This window comes from Athalia rosae, chromosome 2 (genome assembly GCF_917208135.1).
Source record: "Athalia rosae chromosome 2, iyAthRosa1.1, whole genome shotgun sequence".
Classification (NCBI taxonomy): domain Eukaryota; kingdom Metazoa; phylum Arthropoda; class Insecta; order Hymenoptera; family Athaliidae; genus Athalia; species Athalia rosae.
This window is the reverse complement of record NC_064027.1, coordinates 4,583,711-4,599,940: the sequence shown is the minus strand read 5'-3', so window position 1 is coordinate 4,599,940 and position 16,230 is coordinate 4,583,711. Positions and strand designations below refer to the sequence as shown.

Sequence of the window (16,230 nt, the reverse complement as noted above, 5' to 3'; positions counted from 1 at the left end):
AAGCCTCGTATCGCATGGGGGATTCTCGTGGTGAAAAAGCAGAGGAATTTGCGGAACCGGCTGGAAAACTTTACATCAAAAACTCGATAGCTTCAAAATGGAAATACAGGCGTAATCGTGGACGACGATTTCGTAATTATACACCGTGTACCAAATCGCGGTGCAGATGATACGGTAATCGGTGGCGATGTTCGTTAAATGCACGAGGCTTATAAAACGATGATAAATTCCGACACTCGGAACGATATCAGTGCAAAGCTCTCGCGCCACGCGGATTGCGAAAATACTCTGCTGCCTGCTGTTGCCACCACGAAGAGTCACGACCCCCCGCGAATCCGTAACCCCTTTCTCCCCATCCCGACGCTTTCGCATTTCAAGAAATATACTTTTGCGATATGAAGAAAAAATCTCATAACCTTTAACATTCACCGGGGACTTCTTATATTATAATGTGTATATTATTGACCTCAGACAGGCCTTCGGCATTCCCCTTGTTGATAGATTTCATTTCGCAATGGACCCGTACGATAATCGCACCGCAATTCCCCGCGCATTTAATATTATACGCACAGTGTACTACACGCACGCGTATAGACTTTTTGAAACTGTATAAGTTTCCTTTGCGGCTGTATAGGCGATTAATTTTTATTCCGGTCCTCCGAAGTCTTCCCGAAATAGAGGAGGGTTCCGAATGCGCGAAATATGTACGTGCGCGCGTGTATCCGACAAACAGGTCAGGCGAACTGGCCCCTTTCGCAATTAATTTGACTCTTTATTTTTTATCGAGCTAAAAAATAGTCGTACAATTGGTGCGAAACATTATTTGAATATGTTACACGGTTTGAATAAATGTCAGAGCCGATCGAGGTGACCGGGAACGAGTTATAATAATTGTATAGTTACATAGAAAGTCTCAACAGCTCTGCATAATTAACTACCGCGTAAACTTCTCATTTGAAATGGAGTTTGAACCACATATATCTCACGGTACACAGCTGCGATATTGAAAAGACGTAAACTTGACGGGGTTCGGAGAAGAGAACTACATCACAAGTTTAACAAATATTTATTACTTCACGGGTTACCGTGTCACGTACGCAATGATTAATGAATTCATTTTTTTATCATCGTACCGCAATATATATAACGTGTACGGGTCCAACATGATTTGAAAATATTCCTGTTAATTTTTATTACATCTTGTATGAAACGAGAAATAAAAGTTTGGCGGAGCGTGTCGACCTGAGCGAGCTAATTGTAATAGTTCGTTTGGCTGGAATATTCGAGCAAATTGTACGTTACGTGAAAATCAGTGATCTGTATCAGTCGTTACGTCGAATAAATGATCATCTTTTATTTTCAGTTTCATCCGCTATTGCCGGGGTTAACCGAAACGCATGAAAGAATCTCGCTCGCTAGCCGCTCTACAGACATCTCACAGCAAATATACAATTGTTTGAGGAAAGCTTTAGCGTTTAACAAATGCTAAACAGGGTTCGCAGATAAGGTGCGAATACATAGCCATGTGGACACATAGTAAACAATATTTGGCCATTGCGAATAGGATACAGTAACTATCGCAGGGGGGGGGGGGGGGGGTGTATACATATGTATGAGGCTGAAATTGATCAAATTTCTCAGTGAGCGAAATTATCTAATTATTGGCCGTATCAATTTAATCTATCTTACAAGTTTCACAATCATTCCTGGTTTCGGGTCGGTCCAACAGTCCAGGTTCAAAGATCCGTGATATGTACGTACACGATCCAATTAATTCTCGGGCGAGTCGATAGCCTTTGTCATCATCTTATTCTGCTACGTACGAGTGTACGTGTCAAGTAATTTAATGGACTGCAGTTGCGCTGTGCTATACATATATATAATATAATAGTCATCGTCAATAATAATTCATTTAAAGGGCATTTGAAACCGGACAACAAGCTGCTCGTACGGAATAAAACATAAACATTATAATATCGCGTGCGTTACGTTATATACCATTAGCGGAATGAGTTATCGCCTCCGTATGCTACTCGCGGAGATAGTGTTATGCCTTTTAGAATTGGTTTCAACCAGTTCAACGTCGGTTTCCCTCGCTGGCGCAGAATTAAACGTTCTTATAACGAAGCGGGAATACTGCAGCGCACGTATCGTAAACCCTCCAATTAATTTCAACTCGAGTTACAAAAATAATTAAATTATCGTTTCGTGACGAAGCGCGGCTCGGAACTCGCGGGGACCAGAGTCCCTGTCATGATCGATTGTAATCCGAAGAGCTACGGGCAGCGCTGCGTTATTTCGCGACAGAATTTTCCATCATTCGAATCGGTCAGGCCCCCGAAATCCATACGCATGATTCGATTATTTTCAGGTGTTCGTATATGGAACCGGGGACAACGTTAACCACATTATATTCCCATCGTCGTCGGTGTCGCTCCGCAGGCACGCGTCTCTGACTTACACGCTACTTTTACATAGAACTAATTTTATTTGCGCAAATACAAACACGTGCTTTGATATACTGCCGTGTTTCGATATATCTATGCTGCCGTACTAGACTGTCATACGCTGATAGTGTCCCTTATTATCATCATTATTATTATGTGTTTTATTGTGCCACGCGTGCCACCGAGCCAACCTGTTTGTATTAAAATAATATCCGCGTGTCTACTTATGTCGTATAAGCAATGCTGTACGAAGCAGCATTAATTAAACGCAAGACTATTTGTTCATTTTTCATTAATTTTTGGCGTGATTAACGTACACACATCGTCTCATGAACTGTCGTGAAGCAATGATCGAGAATTAGATTGAATTATAATTACTAGTAATCTTCAGACGTGGCTTTTGTGCGTGAACCGTGATTTAGCAACTAGATCAAACTTAATTAGACTACGTTTTTTTCCTTCCATTCTTCTTATTTATTTTTCTTTCAGATGTTTCTTCAGTATCTAAATTGGGATTAAATTGATTTTCGTTACATGTACTTCGTGACTTTAAGATCGGTTTTCAAACGCAACATCATCTCGTGGGTGGAAGAGGAAAGATCAAAATGAAAAAAAAAAAAAAAGTGATAACATCCCTTACGAGGACAGAGAAAATGTCAGACTTGGAGTCACGATCGGTTGATTTAATTTTTTAAGTAGCCCTCGCCACGGGCCATAACCACCCACTGCCGATGATATGCGATGGTTTAATTAAACGACCCGGCCGAGATCTTCGTGACCTTCATATATTTATATCTGCGATTGATCAAATTTCCATACAGCGTAATGCATACGGGGAAGGTTCGGACGGTTTTCAACTTCCCGTTTAATTTATATAAAGCGAAATAGGGAGTCTGCATATTTATGTAGAGGGAGTAAAATTTTTCGGCAAATTTGAAATTTAGAAAAATTAGTAAATATTCGGCCTCGTTTTTTTTTTTTTTCTATTTTTTAAAATTTACGTAATTTGGCTTCGGTTTCCTAATGCATACAAATCATGCGCACCGTTCAAGTATGTATTTACCGACAATGAAAGAGGCTCGATTTGTTGCGAGTCACGAGAGTGACGCGGTCAGCCAGAAATGTTGACCAATCAGAATGAGCGAAAGTGCCGAGCCCCTCGCGATAGAATCACGCGTGGCATGTTGTCAATGATTGTCTATTATTATTGTTACACCGATATTTTACTTTTCGCAAGATAGCTGTCACGCTGTACACACGAATTCCTAATGTTGACATTTGATCTATAAAATTGTGCTCAATTCCGCTCGGCCCACCTGCGGACTGAAAACTTGTCCATGAGTTTATCCGACGATCGACGTGGCAGAAATTTCTTTCGAAGATTAGATTTTGATAGGAGATTGCAAAAATAACAAAACAATTAAGCGATCCTATCGTTCGATTATAATCATCGTCGACGTGGGTACTTTCAAATAATCACACCACGTCGGATTAGAATCCCGAGAGAGTCAGTTTACCAATCGGCATTTCACGCACGTTTATATTATACCTATACGATAACATCGTAGGCGTTACAACATTTCGTGAAACTTTTAACCATCCAAGCGTGTATGGTGTCCAGTTTAATCCGGAACGATATAATGCAGTTCAGGTTATGCGAGGGCAGAAATCAGCAAAGCAGAAACTACAGGAAATTTCGTATTTCACTCCGATCGGCAATCCGCTTCAGCTGGGAACGTGTAGATCAGCTGTTGATCGACGCACGAATTACGTAATAAATGTTTACCACGTACCTGCTGATCACGTCAGCGTTTTATATACATATAATCGTATACCATCGATGTGCGATCAGATGATCAGTTAGCAAAGTTCAATATAGATACCGGTTGTTATTCGGACCTTTCATCATAGGTCTATTATTGTATAATATTTATCTATTCTTCATTAAATTGCGGTGAGACGAATCAAACGTGCGAATTCGTTCGCGTGCCACTGACGATTTATTTATTTATTCATTTATTCGTAAGCATTTCTCTTTTTTACCGCAATCGCTTTCAATTTTCGTTCGAATCTCGTAAATTTTGTGCGCCTTGTGCGGCAAAAAAATTTCCCTGATCGTATTATTTTACGATTTTTCCATATTGTTATTTGTCGCGAGCTATTCAATTATATCGTATCTGATTGTATCTAATGAAGCTATTTGGTCTGATCTCTAGACTCTCCGCGGTGATAGCTGCCGATGACGCAGATCAAGGTACACGAGCGGTCATCACCTCTGCGGTTCCAGAGCAAGAATTCACTTCGTAACTGATATCAGCTACGTCCAATTATAAACTCATCGAGATATTTTGTTTATTTCTGAGAAACGTTGACGATTTATAGATTCTATGCGCTGATCGATTCTCATCGTGGTATATGTATAATGCGATGATTTTTCGATCGTGCAGCGCGAGGCCTGAGGAATTTTTTCTTTTTTTTCTTTTACAATTACGTGAGTACAGTATACACGAAGCGATCGTATCGCAGTGGGTTTTAATCGGATTCTTAATAAACTTCGAATTTTTCCATGTTTCAGAAACTCGACGCCGCGGAAGAGTTGATATCGAATCAGTTTCAGCCAGATCTACAGTATCAACAACTCCGAAGAATTAATTTTAGATATGGCAGTGTCGCAAAATTCGGTGTACTCTGATTGCGGTTGACACGTTAATTTTCGAGATTTGTTTTCTAAGTTTTCATTAATCTCTATTATCTCTTTAATTAATTGCTGTACAAATGGAATATTCTCATTCCGCATATACTAATAAACATTCCAATACAGGTGAAATCAGAAGTAATTCATTGTCAGCGACGGTCTTCAATTATATCGGATTCGATCGAAATTACATTTCCTAGATTACCATTTAATCTATTGCGGGAAAAAAGTTTGATCTGCGTCACACTCTTTGGAGATGGCAAGATATCTGTACAGATTGTACACCCCGATTGAAACGATGACGTACGTGCAAAAATAATATCTAATGCAATTTCTTTTTTCATTCATGGTTTTCTCGAATTCTTTTTGTAATCGTCGCCGCGACGTCGATTGGAACGAAGTTCAACGTCTAGTATATCACACGGGAGTCTCGTATCGGACCGAAATTGCAGAAAATAATATAAGCTAATCAGATCTCAGCGGAGTCACATGATTCGAATAAACAACGTACCCTGTACCGCTTGGTCGTTATCGCAACTAGACGCTACGTGGACTACGAACCTTCAGCTGGGGGATTCGGGCAAAGTTGATGTTGCGCTCTGATTGTAAGAAAGAAATTAGAGGCAGGGGAGACGGAAGAATTCACTCGAGGACTTTGTTCGAGATATCCGCACGGAAATTTACATTTCGTCGCTCGACGTCGGTATCAGTATAATACGTACGACACCAGATGCCGAATAATCATCGTGCGCCTCGACTCGTATTCGATGATTTCGAAACGCTTGGGAGTTGGTTTGAAAGAAAAAAAAAAAAAAATCTTATTCTTTGATTCCAGGCTAAGCCAACGCCGTTTTTCCATTCGGCGTGATTTTCACGAAATGGTTCAAATATTTTTCAACCGTGTAGAAATTTAATTGAAAAATTCTATCGAGATGCCACGATAATAACGCGGGGTAGAAGATATTCCAGCACATTTTTTATGTGTTTACCGAGGGTACGAACGTAGGTCGACTTACGCAACGTGATAAGAGCGTTTAAAATAAATAAAAATTCAAGAATTTGAAACTTTGTTCTCCTTTTTCTTGTTTTTTTTTTTTTTTACTCTGTTTCCAATTTTTGTTTTGTCTAGGTCAACAAAAAACACCTTTTCACATGTCTAGATAACCCCCACCAGAAAATCTGTAGGCTATTCTTTTGCGTAACCTCGTTGCTCAATCATTAAAAAATGTTTTCTTCTCACGAACCAAGTGGTTCAGGTAATAACAAAATGTCTGATGATAAATTAAGTATTCTCCAATTGCCTTCGCTTTTTGACCCCGTCAACCCCGCATCGCAATCAGGATGATGAAAACGAGCGCGTGTTGCATCTCCGTTCAAAATATGTTGAAAAAATCATTCGCAAATTGCACCCCCTGCGATACACATTTTACTGATATCATTTTGTTTTCATCCATAATTTTTTTTCATACGTCACCGTGTAGAGTAATCAATCAAATTCTGCGCTAGGAAGAGTGACTCGAGATTAGTCGCCGTTTCTGAGAAGCTTCAGAAAACGGCCCGATATCACGAATCCCCCACTAGAAAAAAAAAGAAGAATTTCCTACGTTTTCTGGGAATAGCTCAAATATCAGAAGATTCTACTTTTGGGGTTCGTTACTCTCATTGTCGGTATGTGATAACTCTGCCACGTTCTCTCGAATGCCCTCCGATATCGCGGGGACGACATGCACTTTGGGTCGAAAACGATCGATGCGAATCAATTCTCCCCATCTTTTCATTTTTTTCTAGTAAAATTCTATAGACCTCGTAAAAGAAAGTCGAGCAAACGATATCGATACCGAGTACGAATCCACACCTGAGTTTCCGGAGTCTCGCTGGTTAAAACTATTGCACTATAAATACACTGCAGTCGTCTGGTCTCCAGATATTACGGTTTTTCTTCAGAATACGCTATAGACAAAAGTACGGTGATTGATCGATGACTAATTGTCGGACTGCTGCGCTTGTTTTCTAACGGAGTTAGACCTCTTGTATCATCGGTAAAGTTCTCCGAGAAAGTCTATATATATCCGTATAGTTAATGTATAGATGCGTACGATTATAATGCGTGTTATATAAATTAGGCGATGGAAATTTGTTCGGTGTGATGTCCACTTGAGGAGAACATTTTTTTGTTTTTTTTTTCTCCTCTCTTTGTCGTCGGATCGATAAGAAATATTATCAACGTACATTATGCGCGTGGCAACTAATTTTCAACAAATTTTATTTACGTTAATTATAAATATGCGGACCGATATTCGATCACGTCAAAAATGGGTTGGCGTGAAAACTGTTTTCTTTTTCTTTGGGCGCAAATTTAGTAAATTTTTGAGTGATGAATTGAGTAAACTATTCATGCTTCTTTTCCTCTTAGACGAGTACCACCTAATCGTATTGCCCCAAATAAACAAAGTACAGTAAGAACTCGACGGAATAGAGTTACTTGCACTTTATCTATACTTGCCACTTACTGTAGGTCTAGCAGTTCCCATGGACTATAACAAGGAAATACATGGAAATGCATAAGACAGAAGGAGGGGAAAAAGGTGGGGTGAAGAGAGTGGAATAGTTTCTGAATTCCAATATACTTATAATAATATTCCAAGTCAAGCGAACTCCGATGTCCGTTAAGTTCAGTAATCCGGGGTCCGTCCGTTGGTCCCAACGGGTTCGTCGTTAACTTTCCACGGAACATTCCACCCTCGACCGATGCAGGCGATGACACCCCGCGCAGGAAAGTCTTACCATTTTCGAGACAGTGGCAAATTTTGACCGGTCGTCGAAGTGCTCAACGGTAAGGAAGACGTGTATAGTATAGCGAGGGGAGAAAATTTAGAATTAAATTTTACACCGATTTCATCGAATGAATAACAATCGATTTATAAATAACACGATGCGGACTATGCGATAACCGTTGCATAATCAAGATACGGCGAACGAAAGAAAAAATTGCTCTATTTATTTCCCGTGTGAGGTGTCAAGGATTCTTTTTTATTGATATGTATATTTTTTTTCCATTTAAGTTTCTATTTTCTTGTTTACCAAAACCCGCGCGTATATCAATCTCGTTGTAATTCATTTGCCAATATAACGAGATAATGAAATAAAAATTTCAAGCAAAAAGTAGAAGAGAATAAAAAGAAGATCGGTTGAGAACGTAATGTGCAAGATTATTGCACGATTGCCTCATGCCAATCGAGATCAACAAGTTTAAAGGGGAGAGCTCTCACTTTGACATCTAGATATTAAACTTGAGGTCGCGTAAGAATAGCACTTACTGTTGTCTCAAAGTTACAAACATTATGAATAACAATATCTCGTACGCAAATTGACAGTTTGTGAATCTACGTGCGTAAACTTGAATGTTTTCTTATTATATATTACGAGAGAACAACAAGTTTGAAATGAGGGGGAAAAAAAAAAAAGAGAAATTGAAAATAATGAAACAATTTGACCGTTTTGCGCAGGGGGACGAGGGGAGGAAATCGGCGAATTTTAGAACCGCGGAATTGGCTGACGTTCCATTTAAAACGCCCACAGCAGCCCCGTCGTGTTATCTAAGCGCTGGCAATTAAACGACTACAAAGAAGACAACAAAAGCGTGTTACAAAATATCAGTATCGATAAGAGAAGACTCGGACACCAATGGACATTGGCTAACCGTTACGAGCAGCAACACACTCGAAGCGGGGTGAGATAGCTTCGATAAAAAAAAAGAAAAGAGAATTTATTAAAAAAAGAAGACCGAGTATTCCCTATAAAACGAACGCAAAGTGACCCGATCCTTACATCAGTATAGTGACCACGGATTCATTTACTTGTGGAGTCAGACCCGCTGCCCCCACCCAAGGATATCACGATAGTTTGGCCAATCGGCTGCAAGAAACGTGGGGCTTGTCAACGAGACTTGCCACTCTTACGATATATAAGAGTTGCCCTGCACCAGAAAACATGTTAACGCTCAGGTGTACTTCGTCTGGGTTACCGATAGCTAAGAACATCAATTGTTTGAAAAGTTATTCGAGTTTGAATAATTTGAAAAAAACCAGCCATCGGGAATTCATATCGAATTTCCAATGTCAGAGGAAGACGATTTACGCTCGAAATTTTTCAACGCTTGAAAAAGCGATCGCACCGCGAAAAAGTTATTTATCGTACGCCATTTCTACGGTAGAAAGAAATTATTCCGAACAAGTTGTCAAGATGCCAGACACCGCCGAAAAATACTATCCACAGTGAGTATATCACATTTTTATTCATATACTCTACGTTCACCGCGTAAACTGCAATTTCATAACTTTCTCGCCAACGGGAAATTTCGTTTTCACCCACAGTGACGAATTAGCGAAGATACACATTTATCCAATTGCCATTTCACTGCGGGATACGCGACACTAATTTTCCATCATCTATAAATTTCTATGGTCCGCGCAAAGCGATATCTTCGACGTAGACTTTGAAGTTGGACTTTCCAACGGGTGCGAATAACATCGAATAGTTCATTGGCATGGCGTCCTCGAAGCACCCATGGGCAGATTAATCAGTCAATTATCGGTTTGCTAATCAACCTTATTACTTCGCTACGACTGTAGGCGTAATAGGTACGTGCGAGAACAAGAAGCCCCGACGCGTAGCAAAGCCTCGTATACTTGAGTCCAATCGGAAATTGCAAGCCTTACAAAGAACTCATTTGTTGTCTTTTGATCGCCACCAGCTCTCGGGAGTCATTTGCGAAATATTTGCGAACTGATCGTCCACCTTTACTGTAAATGTTATTCCACGCTGTTTTTCTCTTTCTCGCACACACGTGTGATTCGCATGATGTAAAACTCGCGCCGTCCGAGCTTCGAATTGACAAATGATCTTTTATTCCCCCCGATTCGCCCTGATTTTTCAAAATCAAACTTTTTCGTTAACCCCCGGCAGAGTGTCGAACGTTGTCACCCACCCGACGAAGACATCTCAGACGTCCACCTCCGGAGCTCTCTATGACCTCATCAAGGGCGTCCCGGTGGAGAGCAGGCTGTCGAAACCACTAGCACCCAAAGTACGCGCCTACCTCGAGGAATGCATAGCTCTTTGCGGTCCCGAGAGCGTCTACGTTTGCGATGGCAGCGAAGAAGAGAACGTTCGACTTCTCAAGATGCTGGAGAAAAAAGGGACGATCAGAGCTCTGCGTAAATACGAAAATTGGTAAGTTATGCGGTTCATACGATGTGCTAATTTCCTTGTTAATTCCCCCTCGTGTTTCTCTTCTTGTTTTTTTTTTTTTTTTTTTCTTTTTCATTTAATCTCCTGTCAAAGGCCGAGACACTTTAACGTGCGGTCGCCGCTCACTGGAGCAACTTTTATCAAATCGGACACCCAGCAGCGATTTTGCTTCGCTGTCTTTTCCATTTCTTTGATAAGCTCTATAAATAAATCGCGCACAAAAATTAACCGCAACGAACGAGATAAGAAGGAAATTTCCGCGCGAAACGACGTCCCGTCGGGTAATGAGATGTCGGAAAATAATCGACGAGTTTCCCAATGAAATTACAGCTGGCTCGCCAAGACCAATCCCGCTGACGTAGCTCGGGTGGAAAGTCGCACTTTCATAAGCACCGAGAACAAGAGCGACACCGTCCCGACGCCCCGCGACGGAGTCAAAGGCGCTCTCGGAAATTGGATGGCACCGAGGGACATGAACAAGGCTGTTCAGGAGAGATTTCCCGACTGCATGAGAGGTGAACATTTTTCACGATCATCCGTTCCCCCCGAAAAGATCAGCAGTCTTCGAAAGCCAACCCGCCTCTTCCTAGCATCTCTTCGCAAATTTTTCACGCGAATTTCTTTCCCAATTCCAGGGCGCACGATGTACGTTATTCCCTTCAGCATGGGTCCCGTGGGATCGAGCCTGTCGAAGATCGGTATCGAGATAACGGATTCGGCGTACGTGGTATGCTCAATGCGTGTAATGACGAGGATGGGAGGAGCGATCCTGAACTCCCTGGGGAACAACGATTTCGTCAAGTGTCTTCACTCGGTCGGTACACCGGCGAAGAACGCCACTCATTCGGTGGTACCCTCCTGGCCGTGCGACCCGGAGAGAACGATAATCCTTCACAGACCCGCGACCAACGAAATTGTCTCATACGGTAGCGGTTACGGCGGCAATTCGCTGCTCGGCAAGAAATGTTTCGCTCTGAGGATCGGCTCGACGATCGCCAGGGACGAGGGATGGTTGGCCGAACACATGCTGGTGAGTTTGATTCCCGCGAAACGTCGCCGAGGAGCGAAATCAGTTTTCGTTTCGAGGCAGCGAGAAAACCTTCGCCGACTTTTCACGGCCTCTTTTCGTCACCAGATCTTGGGCATCACGAATCCGAAAGGGAAGAAACGGTACATCGCGGCCGCGTTTCCCAGCGCGTGCGGTAAAACAAATTTGGCGATGATGCAGCCGACGCTACCAGGGTACAAGGTGGAGTGCGTGGGGGACGACATCGCGTGGATGAAATTCGACAAGGAAGGTAGATTGAGGGCGATCAATCCCGAAAATGGATTCTTCGGTGTCGCTCCCGGTACAAGCACCGGCAGCAATCCGAACGCGATGAAGACCATTTTCAAGAACACCATATTCACCAATGTGGCCGCTACCAGCGACGGTGGTGTGTTTTGGGAAGGCATGGAGGACGAACTTGGAAAAGACGTCGAGGTGAGTTGAACGGTGGATTCCGAACTTTGCGACAATCTCCGCGTTTCCAACGTCAATATTTGCTCTAATACGAATCACCTTCGGTTACAGGTCGAAGATTGGTTGGGCAACAAGTGGATAAGAGGTTCGAAGGCCAAAGCCGCTCACCCGAACTCGAGGTTTTGTTCGCCGGCTGTCCAGTGTCCGATAATCGATCCGGCCTGGGAAGATCCCGAAGGAGTGCCGATAGACGCGATATTATTCGGCGGTCGCAGGCCCGAAGGAGTCCCCCTGGTTTATCAGGCGAGAAATTGGCAACACGGTGTTTTCATCGGTGCATCGATGCGTTCCGAGGCAACCGCCGCGGCGGAGCACAAGGTGAGTTTCGATCGTTCGCTAATTGACCCGATCAAATTTCCGAGCGAAATATTCGCAGTCTCGTCGCTAAGGTGGACGAATCCGACTGATCGGTAAATTTTCGTTCGCAGTCAAAAGTCATCATGAACGACCCGTTCGCGATGCGTCCCTTCTTCGGCTACAATTTTGGGCACTACCTCCGTCATTGGTTGAGTATGGCCGACGTTCCGAACGCCAAATTGCCAGAAATCTTCCACGTCAATTGGTTCAGAAAAGGTCCGAAGGGAGAATTCCTCTGGCCGGGCTTCGGAGAGAACTCCCGCGTCCTTGACTGGATCTTGAGACGAGTGGATGGCGCCGATATCGCCGTTGAATCTCCGATCGGACTCCTACCGAGGCCTGGTTCTTTGAATTTGGAAGGTCTGAAGCAGCCGGTCGACGCGCAGGAACTATTCAACGTCCCGCAGGAATTCTGGCAGCGCGAAGCTGCCGAGGTACGCCAGTACTTGGAGAGTCAGGTGGGCGCCGATCTTCCCGAAGAAATTGCCACGGAGCTGAATATTCTTTCGGGCAAAGTTGCGAACATCTGAGCTAAGTTCGCGTTCGCGAATAAGACCAACTTTCGGTCGGTCATAAAACGAAAGCTCGAACTACCGATGATGGCATTTTGTCCATAACTCAACCACGCGGTTCATCGATCCGACTAAATATCCGTCTACAGTTTTCTATTTCCTTGTCCTTTGTTTTGTTTTTTTTGTTGTGTGATTTGACAGATCGGTCGGATGTGTCTGTGAAAATCCGGTTTATCGTGAGAATTAGTATTTCAGCATATGTAAATTCGAGTCTATCAAATTAGTTTAGACAATGTTTTAGGTATTAAGAAGTAATTGCACTGGCTTCGTCTGTGCCGCGCGTGTGTTTCAAAAGAAAACCGTTTTTGCACCTGCGAGGAAAGTTTTTATAAAATATTCGGCACAATCACGGTGCTCGAAGGTCGTGTATGATATAAATGTGATAATGAAAATGTCAATAGATGAATGTCGTTCAAATGTATAAATAGTATTATAAGACGATTATATATAGTATCGTAAGACATAGTATATGTATATTACTGTTGTTATTTCACATTGAAAAAAAAAAAAAGAAACAAAATAAAAATATTTTTATAAGAATAAAACAAAACGAAACGATACTCCAATTTTTGCATTCATAAATCCTAACATTGCTTCGGACACGTCGCAATGAAAACCCAATTACAACCCCAAAAACTTCAAGCTCTCCGAGGTAATGCAATATTTGTTGTTCCGCAATGATAATTAGACGTGGAATTGCAATTGGTTGAAACGCTATTTCGAACCGCCTAATTCTCACCGGTGTTTTTCGAACGAACGTTGCAATCTTTGCGTTCGCCAACTGCCACGGCCGTATAATATTAATCTTCGGCCTCGAATGCCGCAGTAAATTTCGAGGTCGATGGAAATAGTTGTGCGGAAAATTTGTAACGATGGATCTGCGTGCTCAAGGTGTAACCGTGATCACCTGAGGCAGTTGAATTACCAGATAGTGAACACCTATTTATATTCATTCGATTACACGATCTTCACTGGTTCGAACGCTGCGATTAATCTGATTGAATTCACCAGTACGGAACAGTTGGGATCAGAGATTTAATTTTTTCGAAAATTCGGGTATCCGCGAAAATCATGCACTTTCGGTGCAAAAGGGCGGGACACCGTTATCAACAAATGTACAACATTGAGCCAAGGCTCCAGATTTTAATCTCATCTTTTCAAAAAGAGAATTCAACTATGTGAGTTCGATACTAGGACATACGATCTTCTTCTTCACATCGGATGTGACTTATTGGGACAGTTGATAGGAAAGAGATCGTCATAATCACAGATTTTTGGTCTCGGTGTCCACATGGCAATGGAGTCGCCTCGAACTTTCCAACAATCGCCAAGTCAGATAGCTGCCTTCCTCGGCTTCGAGTGAATAGGAGTCACACGTTACCGATGGACCGCTTTACTGCCGACGACCGTTATCGACGTATCGTCGGCAGGAATTCATGGATTCCAAGGTAACGTGACGACAACCGGCGATATCGAGTCCTCCGTGGATCGACAATAAATCTGTACGGTCCGATGGTTAAAACTGAACATGTTATCCCAAATTAATTCTGTAATGAGACGAGTGTTCAATAAACACTTCGAAGCTTCGAGTCGACCTTACAAAAATTGTACATCCGCGGATGTCGGCTGAAACACCTACCGCCCAAGAAAATGTTTGAACTCGGTGTTATCGAACTAGAAATAGAAAAAAAGGAAAAAAGAGAATAAAGAAAACTAAAGTATACCGTCACGACCGGAGTTCGTACTTCGCGTGTCCGTACGCCACTTTGTATTTTATCAAAGCAAAAAGGTAGAGGAACAAGTGTCGACACCCCGCTCTCTAGGTACCCCTGCAATCTCCTAATTAACCACTACTACTAATTAATCCCCTTTCGAGTAATTGCAACGGTGCGTGGTTTCACGTTGCAAAATAAACTACGACTACGTGTAAGCGAAGAATCTCGAGCCGACGGTGTTCAAAATCCAAAACATCCGGCCCGTCCGATTGTCTCGAAAAATAATATGGAATAAAATCCGGTGTCTTCTCTTCGCGTATACCAATGAAACGAACTTGGAACACGTGTACATGTATAGTACAGCAGTACCGCGTCGAAGGGTGAAAAATTTGACCCTCGCAATTTCCGAGTCTCCAGAGACACCATGGTTATACTCTCCGGTTCCGATCGCTCCCGGTTTCGTCATCGTTACCGCAACCCGACGAATCGGTGGACGGACAATTTTTCATTTTCTTTTTCGTAATCCCGCGTTGTGCAGCGAGCGACGAGTCGCGATCCCCGGGCTAACGGATGCGGGCAACGGGTCGAGTGTCCTACGGTCTTAAGTACATACGTGTTTCCCCGACACACATTCACACGACGATTCGAATGTGAGGCAAGGCGATAGCCTCGAGCCTCGAACCGCCGACACGGACGGGCCGTGTATACGGCCGCTATTATCTGACCAGCGGAGTCAGCAAGTCGAATCGAATCGCGCACGAGCGAGCCTCTCTTTATTCCTCGGTTACTTACTTAGCGCGCATCGAAAGTTACCGGGGGGGAGGGTAGGGGGGGGGGGAGGGGGAGGGGAGCGTTACTACGGTGCGTAAGAAATGCCCCCTCCATCCCCTGACGCGCATCCCCGTCTTCCGTCTCCTTTTTCCTCTTCTCCGGATAAACTCGGCTTCACCTCACCTGCAGCGCACCGGGAAATGGTTAACATTCAGCTCGAGGTGCATGCATCGCGCTGTGAGCCAGATCGGTATTTACGATTCAAGAGAAATCCTTCTCGGGCAAGAGCCTCTCCTCCGTCCATTCGTCCGTTATAATTTCTCCGCTAATAGAATCCGAGATTTCGTAGCCGATCGTGCGGAGCATCGACAATACCTCGGCGTCGGATCCTCGACGGACTCTCCTCGGACTTTAACGCCCGTCGGGATACCGCGCCGGTGAAGCTGCTCTCGAATCGCGTAGACGTCGATTCGCGAACTCCCGGGCGAACACCGCACCGACGCGTCGGCGAACCGTCGCGAGCTCTTACGCGATCGCGCTCGACGTTCGACTCGTTAATTGATTTAAAAAACGTACCACGCACACGCCTCCCTGTTATGCGATCCTCTAGCTGACCTGGATACCTCTGCGAGATCGTTGCGGGAATGCCACCGGTCTCGTTGATGTGAAAAGCAAAATCGATTACGCCGATTCTTCGCCGCTCCTAATGTCAGACATATGAAACATATCCCGAGATTGATACACGTATACCTGCGTCGGGCGACGAAGTGCAGGTATTCGCGTTTGAATACACGCGAGTTGCTCTCGGACGTCGTTGTTATTCCATCGCGAAGGAGAGAGAGATGGATCCCGTCATCCTGTTTGTCGTCCTCCTCGCGGCGCGTCCCCCTAGACCTTATCG

The 16,230-nt window shown here is 43.4% G+C and overlaps 2 protein-coding genes and 1 long non-coding RNA gene across 4 annotated transcripts in view; 2 read left to right on the top strand and 1 right to left on the bottom strand.

The window, feature by feature from the left end:
- The window catches only part of LOC105692352 (PHAF1 protein CG7083), a 28,191-nt gene that overhangs the window by 7,578 nt on the left and 4,383 nt on the right, over window positions 1-16,230 (bottom strand). The gene's annotated exons all lie outside the window — the stretch shown is intronic.
- On the top strand, window positions 17-6,153 carry LOC125499897. 2 transcript variants are annotated; one of them, XR_007276936.1, is made up of 4 exons: window positions 17-1,293; window positions 1,364-1,507; window positions 4,664-4,938; window positions 5,023-6,153. It is a non-coding gene; the product is annotated as an uncharacterized LOC125499897 (long non-coding RNA). The 2 variants fall into 2 exon arrangements; XR_007276937.1 differs by lacking the exons at window positions 17-1,293; window positions 1,364-1,507 and adding an exon at window positions 3,076-4,218.
- On the top strand, window positions 8,965-13,403 carry LOC105692345 (phosphoenolpyruvate carboxykinase [GTP]-like). The gene is made up of 7 exons (XM_012411491.2): window positions 8,965-9,416; window positions 10,108-10,374; window positions 10,723-10,907; window positions 11,028-11,422; window positions 11,528-11,875; window positions 11,966-12,232; window positions 12,343-13,403. The coding sequence occupies exons 1-7, from the start codon at window positions 9,133-9,135 to the stop codon at window positions 12,799-12,801; spliced, it is 2,205 nt and encodes a 734-aa protein (XP_012266914.2). The 5' UTR covers window positions 8,965-9,132; the 3' UTR covers window positions 12,802-13,403.